General features: G+C 43.2%; 1 protein-coding gene across 1 annotated transcript in view; it reads right to left on the bottom strand.

Annotated features, from left to right (window-relative positions):
* Nucleotides 1-626: 626 nt before the first annotated feature.
* The window catches only part of LOC107380816 (mitochondrial inner membrane m-AAA protease component AFG3L1), a 44,653-nt gene continuing 24,052 nt past the window's right edge, over nt 627-21,227 (bottom strand). The window contains exons 14-16 of the mRNA XM_015952175.3: nt 17,829-18,029; nt 6,445-6,639; nt 627-1,138 (exon numbers count right to left, since the gene is read on the bottom strand). Coding sequence (XP_015807661.1) covers nt 911-1,138; nt 6,445-6,639; nt 17,829-18,029 — 624 coding nt within the window. The 3' untranslated portion in view covers nt 627-910. The remainder of the gene's footprint in view (nt 1,139-6,444; nt 6,640-17,828; nt 18,030-21,227) is intronic.

The following is a 21,227-nucleotide window of genomic DNA, read 5'->3' as shown; positions in this document are numbered from 1 at the left end:
TTTTCGATAGAGGAAATGAAGAGAGGAAGGTGTGATTCAATAGCTCACAGGTCATGCTGCCAGAAGACTCCAAATGAATGTGTAGCAGTAATGAGACACAGCAGTCCAACATACGGGTGGAGAAGGTGGCTCTCCTGGCCTGCTGGTATCCTGTAACCTTGCTTCAGGATGCTGAGGCATTCAAATAAATAAAAAATAAAGTTGATTCTGATATATGATAGAAATTTGAAAAAGGGGTGTGAACTAAGGAAGTGTAGGTAGAAGAGGTGATGATGAAGAGGACAAAGTGATGATCACAATAAATTAGACCACTGCCTCCATGTGGACCCGATGTTCTCTACAGCTGGTTTAGATGAAAGGGGTAAAATGTCAAGTTTTAGAGGGAAGAGTCTTAATGTCATCGCGGGGAAACACTAAAGAAGATTTGAGTTCAAACCACAGTCTAAAGTTTATCTGAAACCAGTTCATGAATCAAAAGTTCCTGGGATTGAATCCAAATACAGACATCTCATGTTGCCTAAAGCTCAGCCTCTTGACTTCTCTGACCCCAACATGCTGCTGTTTGTTAGGCTGAACCTGCTCGATGCTGGTCAGGGTTAATGGTGATTATTTAAAAACTCAGCAGGAACGTTTCACATTCTGGTTTAATGAATGTTATTCAGGAGAAGCAGACTCCCGACTTACAGCAGAGAAATCCACTCCTTGTGGGCAGTTTTCCACCTGAACTCCTGCAGACGTCTCAGACAGAAAGTTTAAAGGAACTTGTAAAAATACTTTGTGTTTTTGGTTGCAGGTCAAACTTTGTCCAGGAGGACTCCTTCAAAAACAAACCCTCTGTCCACAGAAATGTTACAGTCAGCTCACTGTTTCAACGTCCATGTCTGTCTGAGCTGAGAGTGAAAGTCCAGCTTTAAACTGGCTGCTGTTTTTCTTGGGCTGGATCCGTTTCCTCAGCCTCCCCTCCTCTCTCCTGGTTCCAGTCTCTCAAACCCTCTGGAAGACTGGTGTCCTCCTCAAAGCTTCCTGTTCCCTCCACAAACTCCTCGTATGTGGACTTCTCCTGGAATGGCCGTGGACCCAGAAGCTCCACCATGTCCTCCTTGTTCAACACCTCCTTCTCAAGCAGATGGTTCCCCACCTAAGAAAGAGACCAGCAACCAGTATCAGATGTTTGCTGAAGTCCAGCAACAGTCAAGCTAAATCAATCTGAGTGCAGCTTGCAAGGTCTCTCTCCTCCGTGTCTCAAATGTCAGCCAGTAGGAGGTGAGGAGCAAGTGGGGAGAGCACTGACTTCTGACCGGCTCAGAAACCCAGAGTATGTGGCTCTCATAAGGAAAAGATAAAAACCTTTGAGACATGAGACCTTATGACAGACCAGGGGCCTAATTTATAAAACATTGTTTAGGATCCTTACTAAGGTTGGATTCACACTGCAGGCAAAAGCGCATCAAATCTGATTTCTTTCCCACATGTGACCCATATCTGATCAAGTCACAGATCCGATCCAGGTCACTTTCATATGTGGAACTGAACCCGATACGTATCTGATGTTTTTGAAAGGGATTTTCCCCCTCTGGAAGTGCTTGGGTTGCCTCGGGGGGTGGACTACTGGCGGTTGTGAGTGGGTCCCCTTGGTGGTGTTGGCGGTGGCCATGGGTCGCTGCCTGGCAGCTGCATTGCCCCTGAGCAGACTTGGGTGGGGGCCTGGGGGCTCAGGTTGTGGGGGTGCCGGGCCCCATGTGGGGATCTGGGCAGGGCCTTGGGGGTCAGTTCCTGACATGTATGCTGCTGAGAAGAAGGCAGGAACATGCAGCAGTGCCTGGCCCGGGCTCAGGGGCCTCAGGTAGACCTTGGCTCCTCTGCTGTCCCATCACAGGGAAGGGGGATGTCCAGGAGGGGGAGGACCCAACCTTACCTGGATGTCCTATATCTTATATATTCTGGAAGTAGTGCAAATGCAGGGATGGGAGTAGATATTCTGCTGGGGTGGGGCTGGGTTGGTGCCCTTGAATTCCGTGAGGCTCTGCGATGCTGCTGGTTTGGACCCTGGCAAGATGGGCTGGGGTCTCCATGCCCTGGGTGGCATTTTGGCAGCAGAGGTGCCTATTGGAGCCAGTGGGGGAGCTGGCTCCCTGGAGGGCTTAGGCCAACCAGCCATTACTCCCCATCCCCACACATTTTTCTCCTCCTGCTCCCTCACATAATCACACAATCATGCACATAGGACCTTGGGGGTGGACAAGTCAGGGGATGCGGGTATGGACCCCATTTACGCATTCCTGTGGCAACCTGCCCCCCAATTTTATTTGCACCGTAAACACTTAAACCAACAACATTCCACGCAAAGACACACTTAGGGCCTTGGAAGTGAGCACATTCAACGGCATTTGGCAAGGGGATCTTTCAGCCTCATCCCAAGTGCCGGTGCCCAATTCCAATTTTAAACTGCACTTAGACACAGAGGGCTGTGGGTGTAAGTGGGGTGGTGTGGTGGCATCAGCTGGCATAGGCCAGACAATGCCCGCACTGCCCGCTCACCACAGCCATGGAATACACCTCATCATCATGCACTAACACTATATTGGATCAGACGGAGGAAGACTACGGGTCTTAGCACACCTCTGTTGTCGCTTGGCTTCCCGGGGCTGGAGGCTAGGAGGGGGATCTGGCCATCGGGTTGGGGTCTGGGGTGGTGGGCTGCTTTGCTCAGTGTTGGGCGGGGGAGCCTGCTCATCAGCACCCCAGCAGAAAGGGTCGAACTCTGGGAACCGGTAATGGTTGTACTCCATGTGCAGAAGTACCGGGACCAGAGTGAATAGGGTGTGTATGGGGAGCATGAGTGGGTGTCCGGCGTGCATTTTTGTTAGTCTTAGGTTGTATGTGTGTGTGAGCATGAGGGAGGGAGTATGTGACTGTGTTTGTGTATGACTGTATATGTCAGGTGGGGCCTTTGACTCCTCCCCTCTCCTGGGACTTCTTTTGCTGCTATACATCTTCGTCTCCTCTCCCCCACCACACCTGGTGTGGAGTGTGGTGCCTTGGTCTGCCTGAGTGTTCTCAGCTCCCGGGTCAGGGGGTTTAAGATTTTTGGCGTCTGCCTGATCAATCCCGGTGGCTGCCTGGTAGGATCTGGGTCCCTGTGAAAGTTCTCCTTACTGTCACCATAGGTACACCTCAACTATGAGATGAAACGAGAAGAGGATAAATCCAGACAGAGCTGTTTTAGCTTTGTGGGGGCTCTAAGCAAGATGATGTTCTGGGGCCCATTTTGCCAAACTACAATTGAACCACCATAATTTAGATTATTTATAAAACACCACAAAATTGGCGTTAAATGTGGAAATTGATAAATCACTTTCTATAACTGTTGCTGGGTGTTACAGACCACCATCGGCTTACAAGGAGGCATTATCATCCTTAAAGCATCTCTTGTCCTAGTTAAATTATAGTGAACTTATATTGGCTGGTGATTTCAACTGGGACTGGCAAAATGCAGGTTCAGATTAAATCAGAAGCTTCTGTGACTCCAGTTGGTCAACCAGCCCACAAGACCCCATCTTAAGAATCCTGATAAGTCCACCTTGATTGACTTCATTTTAGCAAATGTCCCTCATAAATTCTCATCTTTAGGCTTTTTCTGCAATGACTTGAGTGATCATTGTGTTGTAGCCACTACAGGAGCTCTAAAATGCCTAAATCCAAATCACGCATCATTTACAAGAGAGATTTTACACAACTCGGTGAACAACCTTATCATAAGGATTTGTCTTTGGTTAATTGGAGGCAAACAGATTTGTAACCAGATGTCGAGCTAGCATAAGCATTCTTCAAGGAGACTTTCATGGAAATTGTAAATAAGCATGCCCCCTTCAGGAAACTCAGAATCACAAGACGAGAAAATTCCTGGTTCTCCCCCGAACTGTAAAATATTATCCATCAGCGTAATGTGGCATGGGCCAAAGCCAGAACAGGAAATCTCCCCTCTGATTGGGTTATCTTCGGGACACTAGCAAATAAATGTACCACTCTCATCAAAAGGCCAAATCAGACTATTACTTATCTGTCACAAGTGAGAGCCTAAATAATCCACAGAGTAATCTGACAACTTCACTTCTCATGCTCTTCCTAAATGTATCCTAAACAACTCTGTCCCCGTTTATGATAAAACCGAGGTTTTAAACTGTTTTAACAATCTGTTCAGAGTCTACTTCTACTGGAACACACCCTGTTCCCATGCACCGATTCCCACATGACCCCTGGTGTATCTTTGAACTTTGTTCCTTTTACTGTAGAGCAAGTATATTAAATTACTAGAACTCTGGTCCAGACATGATATAACCCTACTTTTTAAAAATGGCTGCTGATTTCATAGCAGAGCCTCTTTTTAACCTTTCTCTTAAAAACAAACAAATACCATCAGTTTAGAAGTCTGCTTTTGTGTCTCCTTTACTAAAAGGTGGTGACCCAGCTCTATTAACAAACTACAGACCAATATCTAATCTGTGTGTCCTGGCAAAACTTATAGAGACCCTAGTAAGTCATAATTGAAAGACTTTTTATATTCAAACAACCTTCTCTCAAGTCTGCAATCAGGTTTCAGAAAAAGCACAGGTACATCACAGGTACCAAGGTGATCAATGACATAGTTGTTGCTCTGGATAAAAAGCAGTAGTGTGCCTCACCTTTTATTGATCTGTCAAACTGTCACACCCTGTCCTGTCTCCCCATTTGGTTCAGCCTGCGTCTCTGTTAATTGCTCCCACCTGCCTCTCGTTTTCCAATCACCCAAGCTCCCAGCCCTCTTGTATTTAAACCCCTCCAGTTCTGTGTCTCTTGTTGGCTCATTGTTCCCATGTCCTGTGTGCGTTTGTTATTAAAACCTTTTACGTTACCCAGTTTGTCTACCTGCCTGATTCCTCCCCAGCATGTAGATCCTCACCTCCGTTCCACTCACCGGCACGTCGTGACACAAACACTGTAGACCAGGGGTTCCCAAATTGCAGGGGGTCCCCACAATTTTGTCTTTGCTGAGATTGTGAGGTTAGCAAGAATTTATTTGTAAAAGTGACATTCATAAATTCCCAATAACACACCCTATAGTACAATCAGAACTCCAATTTATAACTATGTGTGTCTGTATAAAGATGGTAAATGATCACATTTAATGTGTGTATGCATGTAGGAGTTGGGGTTGGGGGTCCTGGCTTGTCTTGAACATGAGCAAGGGGGTCCTCAAAAAAAAAGTAATTGAGAACCCCTGCTGTAGACCATGCTGTTTTAAAACAAACGCTTCTTTGTTTGGGATTGTCTGAACATCATGGACTACTTGAAGGACAGAACTCAATGTGTTAAATGTGATGGGTTGTCCTCAGAATTTTTGAGTGTCTACAAGGGAGTACCACAGGGTTCAGTCTTTGGACCCCTCTTGTTCATTCCAGCTGTCATCCCATGCTCTCTTTACTTTATGTCCATAAATGTAACGAGTGTGGAAGTTTAGTAGTGTTATGTTAAAAAGAGTAAACGGAAAAAGCATTATTTATAGAGCGGGGGCAAATTTTTGTGAGCTAATTGAGTCGGTCAATGTGAAATTCCTGTCTTATAAGACAGCCTCTCTCTTTTTTATATTGTGATTAGAGGTGCTGAAAAAAAGCAATGATTTCAAGAAAGGATTTAGACTGTGACGCGTGTGTTTGTACTATCATGGCTGGATTATTGCAGCTACCTGTATGCAGGAATGACTCAATCTGCAATTGCCAGACTGCAGATGGTGCAAAATGCTGCAGCCAGGTTAATCTATGGGTAAAAAGGTAGGAGCACACATCTCCAGTCCTTGATACTCTGCAGTGGTTGCGTGTGAAGCGTACCATCGAAATGAAACTACTGGTTTATGTTTTCCAGGCGCTTGCTGGAACAGCGCCACCTTAACTTGCAGAGCTTTTAATAAGGTATGTTTCTACTCGACCTCTCCACTCTGCAGAGAAGGATTTATTGGTTAAGCCCAGCTTTAACTGCAGGTCTCGAGGGGAGCGAGCCTTTGCAACACTGGCCCCAAGACTGTGGAACAAACTCCCACTAGATATTAAACAGTCGTAGAGGTGCTGACTGTCTGGAATTTTAGAGCTAAATTGAATCAATATTACAAATCTAGTAAATATTATACTTTTTTGTACTCCTTTCATTGTATTGTTATTTTTCTGGTAATATTCTTGGAATGTTTTTAATTACTATTATTATTGTTTTTAGGCACTATGTGCATTTAAATTTAGTTGTTTTCAGTGTTTTTTTGTCTTATAACATCCATTTTTTTAGTATGTTATTATTGTTGTCTCTAATTTTAATGTGTATGATCTATGATTTTATCAAGTACTACACTTTGGGCCGCCTTGGCTGGTGGCATTAAGGTGCTTAATAGATAAATAAATGAAATGAAATTGAGGGCCTTACCATCTCCACCTGCTCCTTTTTCTCCTTGATGAGCTGCATGGTAGACTCATAAGCTTGGTCCACCAGCCCTCTGACCTCCTTGTCAATGAGCTCAGCTGTTGCCTCGCTGTAGGGTTTTTCCAGGACCATCTCACCCTGCCGAGGGAGATCAAACGAAACCTGGCCCACCTTCTCACTCATCCCGAACTGCACCACCTGCACCAGGAAGCAGAATGCAATAAGGTGTGCATTGTTGCTGATACACAGGAAGCAAGTCAATGTGATAAACATAAGACAAAGTAACAGATTTAATAAATCTACATTCCAACTCAAGAGGTGGCCTGTCTCCGTTTCACCAGGCCGGCCAAACGGGCCATTGTCCTGGCCATTTTCAGGAACCAATGGAGTACCTGAACAAGGGTAGCTATTCGGCAGAATAGCTGAGCAATAGCTTTGGTTAATTTGCACTGACTGGTTGTAACTCAGCAGGAAATGAATTCAGCAGACATCACCCAAAAACAACTGAAAAGTTAGGAGAGTTGTTGGTGAATCAGAAAATAAGCACCATTCGACCTGCTTTCTGCATCAGAATGGTTTGTTGTCATATGTGTGAGCAGGTTCACAACTTCAGAATATTGCTGTGGTACTTGGTGCAAAAATAAGAAATAAGAACAATAAAATAATCTTGTAAAATAACAATAATTAGAAAAACAGCTGATATATACAAGATCGTGTCATTCAGGGGTACTCAAATACAAGTCTCAAAGGGCCACATCAAAATATTTCAATGAGTCATAAGTCTGTTTGTCAATCATCGCGCCGCCATAAAATTAGCTTGAACACAAGTTGGCTTCTTCATCAAAACAATAAGCATACAATGCAGTTTCCATTTAGTAATAAATTCTATCCATAGTCGCAATAAAAAATCTATCCTTAGCAAATGGATACATACCACAGGATTTTAAGGTTGCTGTAGTCAAACCTTTACTTAAGAAACCTTCGCTGGAGAGGTGAGAAGCGCATGCGCTGACGGCCGATCACTAGACACAGCAGCGTTTGAAGCTGATGGCAGCTCGTTAAACATCCATTAACAATTAAGATGCATTTTCACCCAATTTATTTACTGACAACGCAAAAAATAATCTGGTAAGTATAACTCACTCAACCTGGAGGTAAGTGGAGAAAATTTTGAAAGTTTACAAAACTATACTGACGAAGCTTTTGAGTTTTTTGTTATGGGTCCGAAGAGGAGCTGTCCTCAGGACTCACCTTAGGTCTCATCTCCCTGTAAGGACATATTAGAATTATTGGATTCTATAGATAAACGGCTTCTGGGATTTGAGGGGCGACTCCACCTGCTTGAGGTTCTACATCAGGAGTTCCAGAACCTCCTTCCGTCTCTGGAATTCAGCCAGGAACAGGTGGGGCGGCTCGCTGCTGAGAACGCGTCTCTGCGGGAGTCCGTTTCTTCCCTGGAAGAGTGAGTGAAGCGGATCTCCCAGGACAACAAGATTCTGAAGGAGACGGTTTTGGACCTTCTAGCCCAAATCATAAGGGATAATTTGGTGTTCGCAGGCCTGCCGGAACAGATGGGAGGAGCAGAGAACTGCGAACAAACAATCAAGAACTTTCTCCAGACCCAAATGAAGATACCCAAAGAAACGGTACAAAAGATCACCTTTCACCGGGTGCATCGCCTTGGAGCAAAAAGAGTGGACAGCAGAAGACCTCGTCCCATCGTGGCTAAATTTGAACATTTTAAGCAGAAGGATCTTGTTAAAAGCCACGGAAGAGAGCGCAAAGGAAAACACTTCAGCGTGAATGACTAGTTTCCTAAGGAAATCCTGGATCGGCAAGGAGTCCTCTTCCCGCTGTGCAAAAAGTTTATCCAGGATGGGAGAAGGGCTGTCATCTCGGTAGATAAGCTTTTTGTGTACAACAAACTTTACAAGGAGCAAGGAGTGACAGACTGGCTGTATTAGCCCAACATCAGGTCACAATCCCCCCCCACCCCCCACCCCCTACAATGTTCAGCATTGTTTTTCTGAACAATCACACGATATTAAATCACAGTGCTTTTAGTGCCAACCACAGCCTTAAGACATGTGTTGAACGTGCCCAAGTCCATACTTATGAGAGCACCATGTGAGCACCTGTGTGTGTACACGCGCTTGTTTATGTAAGGTTTCTCTATAGGAGCGTCCAATAGAGAGTGTGAGAGGCCACAGATCAGCCCCCCAAAGATGTGTAAGAGATGGAGGGAGCTCCAAGTCCCAGAGATCCAGGAGCTGCCCCAGAGCACAGGAACCCCAGGGAGATTGCTACCAGAAAAGCCCCTGCCCCCCTCGAGAGGCGCAGAGGACCACCTCGAGGGGCCACAACCAGCAGCCGGCAGAGTCCCGGGAGATATCGGCCCACAGGCCCGCCCGTAGCCTCCCACCCCCAAGCCGGCCGAGCCTGGGACCCAGCGACCCAGGGGCTACCAACCCCGCCGGGGACCCAGCAGATTGAATTAAAGGATGACGTAGCACCACAAGATGTCTCAGAAAAGGGGAGGAGTCCAAGACCCCACCTGACATGTACATTCACACACAAACAGTCACACACGTCCACCCTCATGCTCACACGTAAACACATTGAACCTAAAGACACACAGGTATGTACATCACACACCAACTCACACTCCCCATACACACCCCACTCACTCTTGTCCTGGTAGTGCTGCACAGAGGGCACAACCCTTCCCGGATACCAGAGCTGGTAGTGTTTATTGTGCAGACTAAACTTCGGGCTGCCGCAGTACTGCAGAGATGAGAACCATGCACACCTTCTGAACCTACCCACACTCCAAGGCCTATGTGCGTGTTTGTGTGAAGATGTGAAGGGTTGCAGGAGTAGGAACATGTCTGAGGATGGGGAACAAAGGCTGGAGGGCCTAAACTCCCAAAGGAGCCAGCTCACCCGCTGGCCCTAATAGGCACCCCCGTTCCCAAACCCCACTTGGAGAAAGGACACCCCAGCCAATCTAGCCAGGGCCCACAGCAGCAGCTTCACAAAACCCCACGGAACCCAAGGTCACCAACCCAGTCCCACCCCGGCAGAATATATACTCCCACCCCCACATATGATCAACTTCCAGACTAGGGCTGGGCGATATGACGATTTTAGACCGTTTTACGATCTACACATCTGACGGTCTGTCATTTTTGAGAGACCTTTTTATCACGATTCACAGCTCTGCTGTTGAAATTCTGCCTCTGAATGAAAAAGGAACTTACCCCAGGCGAATGACACGCCTTTGTTTGACCCTTAACCAATCAGAGTGAGTCATAGTAATATATTAGTGCCCCGCTTGTTTTCACCTGTGTGTGAACAAACACGGCTTCCGAAGGGGAACGCAGGGTTTCCTTAGCGCGCGGCGCTAACAACTTAGCGACGTGACATGTCTCAGAGAAAGCGTAAAAACACGTTGGACGCTTCTTCTGAAGCAGGAAAATAACACTTCTTCTTAAGCAGAGCACGACATCGCCTCGGCTCGTTCACCCTCTGCCGAGCCGGACTGAGCTCAGTCACTGGGTCGTTGGAGCTGCCCCGTGACTGCCTGATGGAAAACCAGCGGGTTTCATCAGACTCGTAGTTTCTTGTTTTTGCTGGGGACCCCCTGTATTTTACCGCTCCCTCCTGCAGTCTTCCCCATTACAATTTAAAATGATTCTGTAAACTCTGTGTATCAATAGAAACAATCTCTGCCAGCTGCAGTAAATGTAGTTTCCAAATAATAAGAGGTGCATTCATCTGTGTATCTCCTTTGATCCGCATTAGTGATATTTTCAGCACCAGAACAGTGAAGCAAAGAAACATTCCTGAGTTTGTTAGTAATTTTATTTATTAGGTGCATCTAACCTGTTCTATTTTTCTCTGAAATGAGATCAAATCAGTGCTTCTATGGGTTGTCTCCAATCTGCACTGGAAATTTTTACTTTATTTAGAGACTTGTTGCAGAAAATATTCAGAATGTGCAGTTTTTTGCTACCACAAGCGATCTCTGGTCCAGCCGCACATCAGAGCCGTATTTGAGCTTAACTATCCACTACATGAGCAACTGGGAGCTACATATTATTTTGAACAAGTTAATGTTTGCACAATACGTTTGCAATTGACATGTTTGCACTTTAAATATGTTTACGATTTTAATGTATGTTAAGTTACTTGAAAAACGAGAAAAACTGATTTTTGTAATTGTTTCTCTCAGGGCTTTTATCATCTCTGGTGTGAGTTTAAAATATAAGTGTGTTAGCACTGTGTTGATTATCCCTAATATGAATAAATGTTTATTTATTCAATGTTTCTCTTCTTTAATACGCAATTGAAGTTATGCTATCCATGGATAAAAAATCGTGATAAAATCGAAATCGTGATAAAATATTGGAAAAATCGTGATATTCTATTTTTGCCATATCGCCCAGCCCTACACCAGACTATGCAAGACAAGAGACACCCAGGTAAAGATGGATCCTCCCTCTCCCAGACATCCCCCTTCCCTGTGATGGAATACCTGTCTGTTCAGGAGGTACTAAGGTTTACCCCTAGGCCCTGAAGTCAGGGCCAGGCAACGCCCCCAGTCCCTGCCCTTCTACTGGCAACAGACAAGCCAACCCCCGAGGCCCGGCCTGAATCCTCATCCAGGCAGAGGCTGTCTCAAGGCTAAAATGATCTAACAAAATAATTCTATATTGGTTAATGCAATTTTTTTTTTACTTTTCCAGTTCATGAGTATAGCTTTCAGCCCTAGGATCTGCCCTCCTGCGTCCTCTTGCAGCACCCGTCCTCCTGCTGCCCAGCCTGCACAGCTGCTGTGCATCAGCTCACTAGTGCCCAGAGAGCACAGAAGGAAGAAGCTGGGTAGCCTTTGGTGAGAGTGGAGAGTTTGGATCTGTGAAGTGGTCTTCTCCCTTTCCAGCATTCTCTCCTTATGAGACTGTGGTTGGTTTAGGTCTTATCTGTGGTATTTTATCTCTGCTAAGAGGGAGATAGTCTTTGTACTTATTAGTTCTAACTTGTTGTATTGGCTTGTGATTAGTCTTCGTGTGCTCAGAAGAGTCTTTTTGTGTTTGCATTTGTAGCAAGGGGTTGAAATCCCCTTTTTGTTTGGGTGTCAGAGTCAGATTACTTTAACATTGGGGATCTTTTTTTGTATCATATATTTTAGTTATTGGTTACAACAGCCTTCAGCTCGATTTCCAGTTGTTCGTGGCTGAGCCAGTGATTTAGTTTATTAAATTTGTAAATAAAAAAACTATTTTTGTTCACACTAATGCATGCCTACCTTATGGTATGCTTGTCCTTCACCTTTTTTTAATAAGGCATAACAGAGGTGTTAACATACTCTGCACCAAAATCCCTAACAGTTGGACAGGACCACAATGCATGGATATAACTGTCAGGAGCTTTATCTGTGCAGCAGAGGTGTGGAATCGAGTCACATGACTTGGACTCGAGTCATTATTTTAATGATTTCTGACTTGACTTGATAAAATCTATAAAGACTTACGACTTGACTCGGACTTGAATGCCAATGACTTGCGACTTGAATCGACATGCATCTGTTGACTTGAGCATATTTGATATTTTAGCGCAAAAGTGGCCCGACATGAACAAAATTCATGAATCATTCTTTGATCTGGGTTTGATTTTGTACTGCTAAATGCAGCAGCACTTTATAATCAAATTCAGCTGCACTTTCTGCTTGTTTGAGCAAATAAATGAAGCTTTAAGAAGCTTTATTTCTGGAATTTATTTATTATCATTGTCATTAAATTGAAATTGGACAGATGACTTGATTATGACTTGAAAATTCAAAGTTAAGGACTTGGACTTCCACATCATTGACTTGACTGGAAAGACTTGTGACTTACTTGTGACTTGTAAAACAGTGACTTGGTCATACCTCTGATGTGCAGTGTGTAAAAAAGTCAAAAAATGCAAAGTACTCTGTAAAGAATTTTGTATTGAATTAATTGTAATTGGCATTCCTGGTAATTTGTAAAGTTTTTAAACATTTCTGAGACCAGAAATTCTAGTCAAAGCTGCTCCCATTTTTCCTATTGTAAATGCTATTAAATCATCAACTTTGGACAGTGTCTTATGTACTTGAGACAGTAATTTTGGGTGGTTGAGATTAAAGATGTCTAGCACCCTTGATGGTGTTTGTATTTCTTTTATTTAGCTTCATTTTTGTTTAACTATTTATTGATATTCTAAAAATCTATATTTATCAATCCCATATTAGGAGATTATTCTCCTATGTTTTCTGTTGGGATGAAATCTATTCTATGTGAAATATATGTTCCTGGTCCAAGATTCCTTTACACCTCCAGATCCCTGGAAAATGGATCATATTGTTGTTTTGCAAAATGTCAGGGTTATTCCAGATGGGTGTGCATCTGCATGGGATTAGAGAAGTCTGCTATTATTTATGCTGCCAGAGAGGTGCTGATATTAATACTTTTACATTAATACTTTTAAAGCTTTCATGTATTTTTATGTTTGAGCTAATAAATGGTAGGTCCAAAAGCTCTCATTGCAAAGTGTCTGTTCCACAGCTAACCAGGACTCATCTAGTGAGTTATGTTGCGACCATCTTGGTATATATTGGGGCAGGTTGGCTAAGTATCAATAATAAAAGTTGGGTAGATCCAGTCCTGCTCTAGCTTTGGTCTTCTGAAGCGTTTTTAAGCTAATTCGTGGAGGTTTATCCTGCCAAAGTAATTTAGTGATTGAGGAGTCTAGAAACCAGGCAGATGGTGGCTTGTTTGGGATCACTGAAAATAAGTATTTTATTCTGGGTAAAACAATCATTTTTACTGTAGCAACCCTCCCCATGAGTGATATTGGTAGAGATTTCCATCTTGCAAGATCATCTTCCACTTTCTTTAAAAGTGGGATGCAGTTTAATTCTGCAGAAATCTGCCAGCTTCGGAGAAATATTAATGTCCAAGTATGTAATATTCCTAGCCTGGCAAGCCAGACTAAATAAATATATTAATTAGTGTGGGAATGCTCCATTGACAGCTCTCAGTCATTGGGCAGCTTCTACAGTTGTCTTTCAAACAATTTCCAAATGCTACTGGACATTGAACAACATGACGTACTCACCGCACCAGATTAGTCAACGAGGCAGTTTACTGTTCAAGAAGGCAAAAATACTTCCCTTTTCTAAATATATGACTTAAATACATCCATCTGTTCCTGATGTTAATAAAGCCCAAGTCCAAATAGACCAAAATTGATGAAAAAAACATTTCAAATGAGTTGTCGCCATCTTGTTCCACTCCATTGCATCATCCCACCCACTAAACCAATAGTGTGCCTTGATTAGCCCACAAAGCTGATAGAGCTCTTTGATTGGCCCATTATTGTGGACCAATCACAGCGCTATTGGTTTGAAATCTTGATAGAGAGCTGTGATTGGCCAGCCAGAATGCTGCTAGGGAGCCGCAGATGTTCCAATGGAGCAGTCACTAGGCTGCAATATTCCCTGACTCTAATTGTGTAATAGTCTCTTTCCACAGTATTTCTCTTATCCGATGGCACCATCTAGTGGCTGACAAGAATATCACACAAATAACTTCTATTTTTTTAAGATGGCGACTTAACGTTTCTAGTTTATAAATGTGCTTCTGTGGCCAACAGGGCTAAAACACGCTTTATAAATATTACTCTCATGTCATGTTGTGTTCTCATATATTTATATTTTAGAGATTTCTGTGAAAAGTTCATCAACTCTGCATCACCTGAGGTATTCCTCAAATTTTAAGCATGTAAGCAGTACTCTAATGCTATTGGTTAGTTCTGGTCTGCGCTCAGTTTCCTATTGCACGGAGCTCTGCGGGGCAGGGGGGGGTGCTTAGCAAAAAAAGACGTAATGCTTACATTGCATCACAGTACATGATAAGACCTACACTACGGATTTCTGAAAAACCATATGTAATTTCTGAAAGGGGAAAGATACTTTAAGGGAATTGAGAAAATAGAAATTAATTGGGAGAACTGTAGATTTTAACCAGTTTATTGAATAGTCTGAAACTCCTTTTCAGGAGTTTATCAATTCAATTGCTTGGGAGAAACAGGACTGAGAATGCTGGAGAAAAACTAACATCATCTGCATAAAGACTGATTTTATGCTCTATGTTCTTACTCATTATGCCTTTAATAACAGTAGTTTGTCTGATCACGGCTGCTAGTGGTGCAATGAAGACAGCAACAGAACATGATTTTTTTTTTTTTTTTTACCGTGTCCTGTCTGGCTGTGAAGCAAGCAGAATTGATGTCTGAATGCTGGTGACAAGCCTTACAGATTTACTCTCAGGTGGAGCATCAAAGCGTTTGCTTTTAATGTCACGCCTGATACTTAAAACTTTATTGTTATTGTTGTTGAATGCTTTGTAATTCCGACCAGACACGGAGACAGAGGTGAAAGAGAAAGGAAGAGAAAAGGTGGAGAGAGGGGGGGGGGGGGGTTCCACAAAAATAAACAATGAACAAGAGTCTGCTTCTAGACCTGCAGAAAAAGACAAAAAAAAAAAACAAAAGGACACAAAAAAAGGGACACAACAACAATACAACAAGATCTACCTATCACTGTGTCAACTTGATGAAAAAAAAAAAACAAAAAAACAATATATATATATATATATATATATATATATATATATATATATATATATATATATATATATATATATATATAATCAATATTGCTTAACTGAAGAATCACGATAATAAATCACAACGCATTAAGTGCCCCCCATAGTCTTAAGACCTGTGTTGAACGTGCCCAAGCCCATACTTTTGAGAGCACCATGTGAGCACCTGTGTGTGTACACGCGCTTGTTTATGTAAGGTTTTTCTATAGGAGCGTCCAACAGAGAGTGTGAGGGACCACAGATCCGCCCCCCAAAGATGCACAGGAGACGGGGGGAGCTCCAAGTCCCAGAGATCCAGGCGTTGCCCCAGAATGCAGGAACCCCAAGGAGACTGCAACCAAAAAGGCCCCCGCCCCCCTCGAGAGGCACAGAGGATCACCCCGGGGGGCCACAACCAGCAGCCGGCAGAGTCCCTGGAGATATCAGCGGCAAGCCCACAGGCCCGCCCGCAGCCTCCCACCCCCTAGCCGGCCGAGCCCGGGACCCAGCGACCCGGGACCCAGGGGCGACCACCCCCGCCGGGGACCCAGCAGAGCCCAGGGACCCAGACCCCACCAGGCAGCCACCGGGATCTATCAGGCAGATGCCAAAATCTTAAACCCCCAGACCCGGTTGCCACGAACACTCAGGCAGACATGATTAGAAAACAGTTGAATAGCATGAAAAGCCACATGCATCACCTAAATGTATCCTTAGTTAAGCTATGATCAGTGAAATTTAATGTATTTAATATATATGTTCAGCAGTAAGCTTCTGGAAATGCAAGATTTCATTTCTACTGCTAAAATGAAATGGGTTAGTAATAATCCAGTTTAAATTATGTTCAAAGATAGATACATTTGTGAATTACATGCTACAGTGGCTTGCCAAAATCCTGCAGTGGTGTTGAGCAGAGCAGACTCGAATCAGCACCCTGACAGCAGCGGTTCCGCTGCATAGTGCTGCAGACAGCTAAGAATAAACAGGATGATTTGGATTTTCCTTCTACTTGTAGAGTTTAGATATTCTTAGTTTCACGACCATCGCGCGGATCATGAGTCTGCTACCGGCTAGCATTAGCTGATCTGCCCATAGTTGCACTTTTGATCCTAAACTTTGGACCGTTTCTGCTATTGTGTCTTTGCTGGTTCCTCTGTTATCCACCACAGCACCTAGATGAGCACATTGCACGCCAGTAAAAAGGATATTCCTTACACAATAACAAACAACATCCAACTTTTTCCTTTCTTAAAGAAGAACCTCTTTTAAAGCCTGGATACTGAATGGAGAGTGATGCTCAACTTGTCGCTTCAGAATTCCCCATAGGTGTTGGATTGGGTTCAGATCCAGAGACAAACTTGCCCATTCAATCACCTTCACCCTGTTCTTCTGTATAAATGCATCAGTAGCTTTAGATGTGTGTTTTGGATCGTGAAGTGATGGCAGCATCTTCTCCTTCAGTATAGAGCATTACATTGTTGAGTTCATGATATCATCCATGAGATGCAGCTCCCGAACACCAGCAGCACTCATGCAGGCCCACATAAGGACACCGCCACCACCGTGCTTCACTGTAGGCACCATGCATTTCTCTTTGAAATCCTCACCTTTACGATGCCATTCAGTTTTCAGGGTTTCCCCAAATGCTTTATAAGCGCTGTGCTTGGTCACTCACAAGGCTAAGCGCGGTCCCACCCCTCTACCCGGCCCTACCTTCTCTGCCGACACAGACGGCAGCGAAATGAACAGTGAGCCTCCCCTCAGCTGATACTGACGAGAAACAGTAGCTGAGCAATCCTTTTTGTGTGTAAAGAAATTAGTTCCTATCTCAGATTTTGTAACATTTCTCTTCTATGTGGAGCCGTTGCTGACAGCATGAAATGGGAGGGGCTTTTCTTTATTAAGTAGTCACCTGTCTGCTGGACACCTCTTAAATCATTGATCTGACAATCCTCTGTTTTAGTCTAAAACAAATAAAGGAACAGTAAAGCTACACAATGTAACGCCAAGTCAATCACACTTCTGTGTAATCAAACTGTCCAATTAGCAAGCAACACTCATGCAATCTTAACCCTAATAAATCTTCTCAGTTCCCTACAAAAGGTGCAAAATGTGAGCATCAACAGAAACCCTTGTTGGGATTGCAGAACAGACAGCGGCAGCCATTTCATTTCTTTCACCTGCACATTTTTGAGAAATGGTTGTTGGGAATGCTGGACTCATTCAATATGAAGCAGTACCCTCGTAGCTCTGGAGGTAGAGCGGGTTGTCCAGTAATCAGAAGGTTGCAGGTTTGATCCCAGTTCTGCCAGAGAGTGCTGCTGTTGTGTCCTTGGGCCAGACGCTTAACTCACCTTGCCTGCTGGTGCTGATCGGAGGCACCAGTGTTCATTAGGGCAGCTGTGGCAACATCGTAGCTTATCCCCACCAGCGTGTGTGTGAATGGGTGAATGACTGTGTTGTGATGTGCTTTGGGGGGTTGTATATCCCTAAGAAGTCACTGTACAAATACAGGCTATTTGCAATTTACCATTCTGACTCCTCCCCCCACCACCACCCTAAATTTACCAGGACTGTTTTCTGGGGCCCTAGTAATATATCTGGCCCAGTCCTTTAGTGGAAACACTCAGGGAAAAGAATGGCCCCAGGAAACTGCCCTGATTCCTGGAAAAGATGAAGTGGAACTATGTCTCGATTTAGACTTGTCATTGGAGTACCCACCTGAGAGTAGGCTGACTGCGTGACCTTCTTCAAATCATCTTGCGCTCCTGTGGTGATGCGGCCGAAGAAGACCTGCTCGGCCACACGCCCCCCCAGCATCATGCACATCCTGTCAAACAGCTGCTCTTTGGTGTAAAGGTACTGCTCTCTGGGTAGATATTGTGCATAACCCAGACCTTTCCCCCGTGGGATGATCGACACCTGGACATGAAAAAGCAATTTCACAAAATTATAGAAATCATCCTTTATATGAGCTACTGGTACAGAAAACAGCTATTGCTGTAAAACAACTACTGGTCCTACCCCACACAAAACTGTTGAGTAGGCCTGAAACGATTCCTCGAGTACCTCGAATAATTCGAGAACAAAAAATCCTCGAGTCAAATTCTCTGCCTCGAGGATTAGTTTAATACATGTTTAATTAATTCATGGCTTTGCAATCGCCCAGGATCATGTTTCACCCAGACCGAAATAAGTGACGCACATACACACTGCATTGAATGCACACGCGAGTAGCGAATGTAACTTAACTGCCATGGCGGACAACGTGGACCGGTGGAGTGTGAAAAAGACAGAAAATGTCAAAGATGTGGGACCAATGCTGCAGCACCAGACCAGGAAACATCCACATGTAAATGTCACTTTTGCAAGCGGACTCGGAGGTCTGCTATATATTCTGCGGACACTGTGCGACTTTTTCGTTTGTAGCACTCAGTTTCAGCTCACACTGTGCGTATGGTAGCAACACGGCGGACCTAAAAATGTGCCAAAAATAGCAGTTTTTACACAACACGTCAGACTTTTTATTGTGTTGTTATTGATGTCTGTTGTCCCTCGGGATTGCTGCAGGAGGACACAGGTTTTTATGAGAGTGGCGGTGGAAAACGAAAGAAAGTAAATAAATGTTGTGTGATCAGTATAATTTGACACAACCACGGCAAACCTGCTTTCTCGACAATCCTTGTTATTGTGTGAGAAAAAAAAGTGTAGAAATTAAAATGGACGTGTGTTAATAGGGAAATAGCGAGCCATGTTTACGCATGCGCCGCGAGCGGTTCTGGTGTCATTTGGGCCGCAGCCGCTCGCAGCACTACTTCAACAGTTATCCTCCTAGCTTATAGATTCTCACACGAGGGGAAAATCGGCTCAGGTTGTATACTTATTTTTTGCACAGGCATTATTTTACTGTGAAGTTGAAGTGCTGAAGTTTTGAAAACTAATTTTGAATAAATATTTCCATTTTGTTCACCTACTGATATTTACTCGGTCTTCATTCCATTTTGTATGAGACCTGTACATTTTTCAAGTAGCATGTATGGCATACAACCAGATGCTTGCATTAGTGGACATACGTGTTCTTTAAGAAAATTAGAATGAGTTTAACTTTCAAATTAGGTCAAACTTAAGTCATTTCTTTCCGAGGTCTGCATTTACTGCAAAAAAAACAAAACAAAAACAACAACAAAAAAAAATAAAAATGTGTGTGTAACACTAACATGTGTTAGTTAAGTACTCATTGTGACATGTGTTAAATTTCAGAACACGTACTGTATTTTATATGAATGCATGGTGTTGCTCAGAAAGGGTTTGAAATATTTTTCAAGAATGTTCTATGGAAATAGTATACTTCGGCAGTTGTATGGTCCTGAAACCACTTTATTATTTGCACTTTACCTAATACATCCAGCCTACTTTAAGTTACTGGCATTGAAGTTGAACATTGCTCATAGATTTTATTTTTTACCAGGTGTTGTTTTACTTATTTGTTTTGAAATCATTCACTGGCCTGACTTGATTAAAATAGTGTTTAAAAATTACATTGTATTTGAGTTTGAATTATATTTTGTACGTTAACGTAGATTCTCAGTCATCCGGGACATGATAATCTTGAGATTTGAAATTAAAGCAACTGTACTTTTTTCTTGAAGTCCAGCTTCTTAACTCTTAAAGAGCAAGTCACCCCTACCAGAGTCTTACTCCAGTCCCACTTCCTGTTTGAAAAATGCAACAAATGCTGTTGCCTTGCCTGGCAGACGAGAGGGCAGAGCCACTAACAAATACACGCACATACAGGCTCGCAACGAATTTGTGACATCATAAGGTACCAGCTAAGCAATAGGGTACCTCTTAGCCAATGACGATGTCAGGTTTAAATTCAAATGCAATGCAGAGTTTTTACCTGAAGAGGGCGCAACACTGACAGTTTTAGGCTGAATACTTAAATTTGAACTAATATGTACTAAAGTGCCAAATTATTGACTGCACATGTCTACAGCACGATTAGACACTCATTTATATGATTTATCAGCAAAAATATGTTGATTTGGAGGGTGACTTGCTCGTTAAAACTCAAGATTAGATTTTGTACAGCATTTTTAAGAATATATTTTAAATAACTAAAAAGTTACTTGTAACAGTAACTCATTTCTTTTTGATGTGAGTAATCAGTAAAGTAACTAAGTTACTTTTTGAATGAAGTACTTAGTAACTGTAACTAGTTACTTTTTTCAGTAACTAGCACAACACTGGTTGCTAACCGCTTAAACATTCTCCCTCTCCTGATAATAACATTTTACGCTCTTTGACGTTCAATGTGCTACTACTAGTTTACCCGTTTAATTATAGATTCACTACGATAAATACAATAAAAGTTGATCTCTCGCCAAACAGAATATTTACTAAGAAATCACAATGTAACCATAGAAACACTACTTGGTAAATATGTTGTGTGTGTGGATGTGTTTGTGTGTGGGTGGGCTGGTGTTGGTGTATGCTGTCTTCTTCATCCCCAGTGATCTGTTCTCAATTAGGCACAACCGTAGGCTGTACAAAAATAGGAATAGTTGCTCAATGTGTGTAGACTTCACTTGGGTTTGCCAATCAGCATAAAGCTCATTTAACATTCATGTCTTGGCCAAGTGGGCGGTAGGGCTTCATTATAGTTGAATTTGGCCAATTATCGGGCTCCTGAGCCATTTTGAGCCCTAATAAAGTTACATGTGCTTTATAGAGGATGAAAGAATAGTTCCCAATTGTAAAAACACCCACTTGTTGGCATCTCACCATCACTGTCGAAGGACTAAATTAGACCTAATCACCCCCTTCACCCTATGAAACAGATACACAAATGGAAAGAAGATGGAAATAGTATCGGTTGTTACTATTGTCTCAGTTTTACCTATCAGACCAATACGATATGTTAAAGAAATTACTAACACTGGCCATTACCGATATTGACGCTGATATATCGTGCTTACTTAGATTAAACAGTGTTTGGACTACATGCCATTTAGTCTATGGAATTTAATTCAAATGGCTCCCGCCTCGATTACTGCAATGCCCTTCTAACTGCTCTTCCAGGCTGTACTGTGAGACCTCTTCAAATGGTCCAGAACGCAG

The sequence above is a fragment of the Nothobranchius furzeri genome, chromosome 14 (assembly GCF_043380555.1).
Source record: "Nothobranchius furzeri strain GRZ-AD chromosome 14, NfurGRZ-RIMD1, whole genome shotgun sequence".
Lineage (NCBI taxonomy): Eukaryota > Metazoa > Chordata > Actinopteri > Cyprinodontiformes > Nothobranchiidae > Nothobranchius > Nothobranchius furzeri.
The sequence above is the reverse complement of the archived record's forward strand: the minus strand, read 5'-3'. Positions and strand labels throughout refer to the sequence as shown.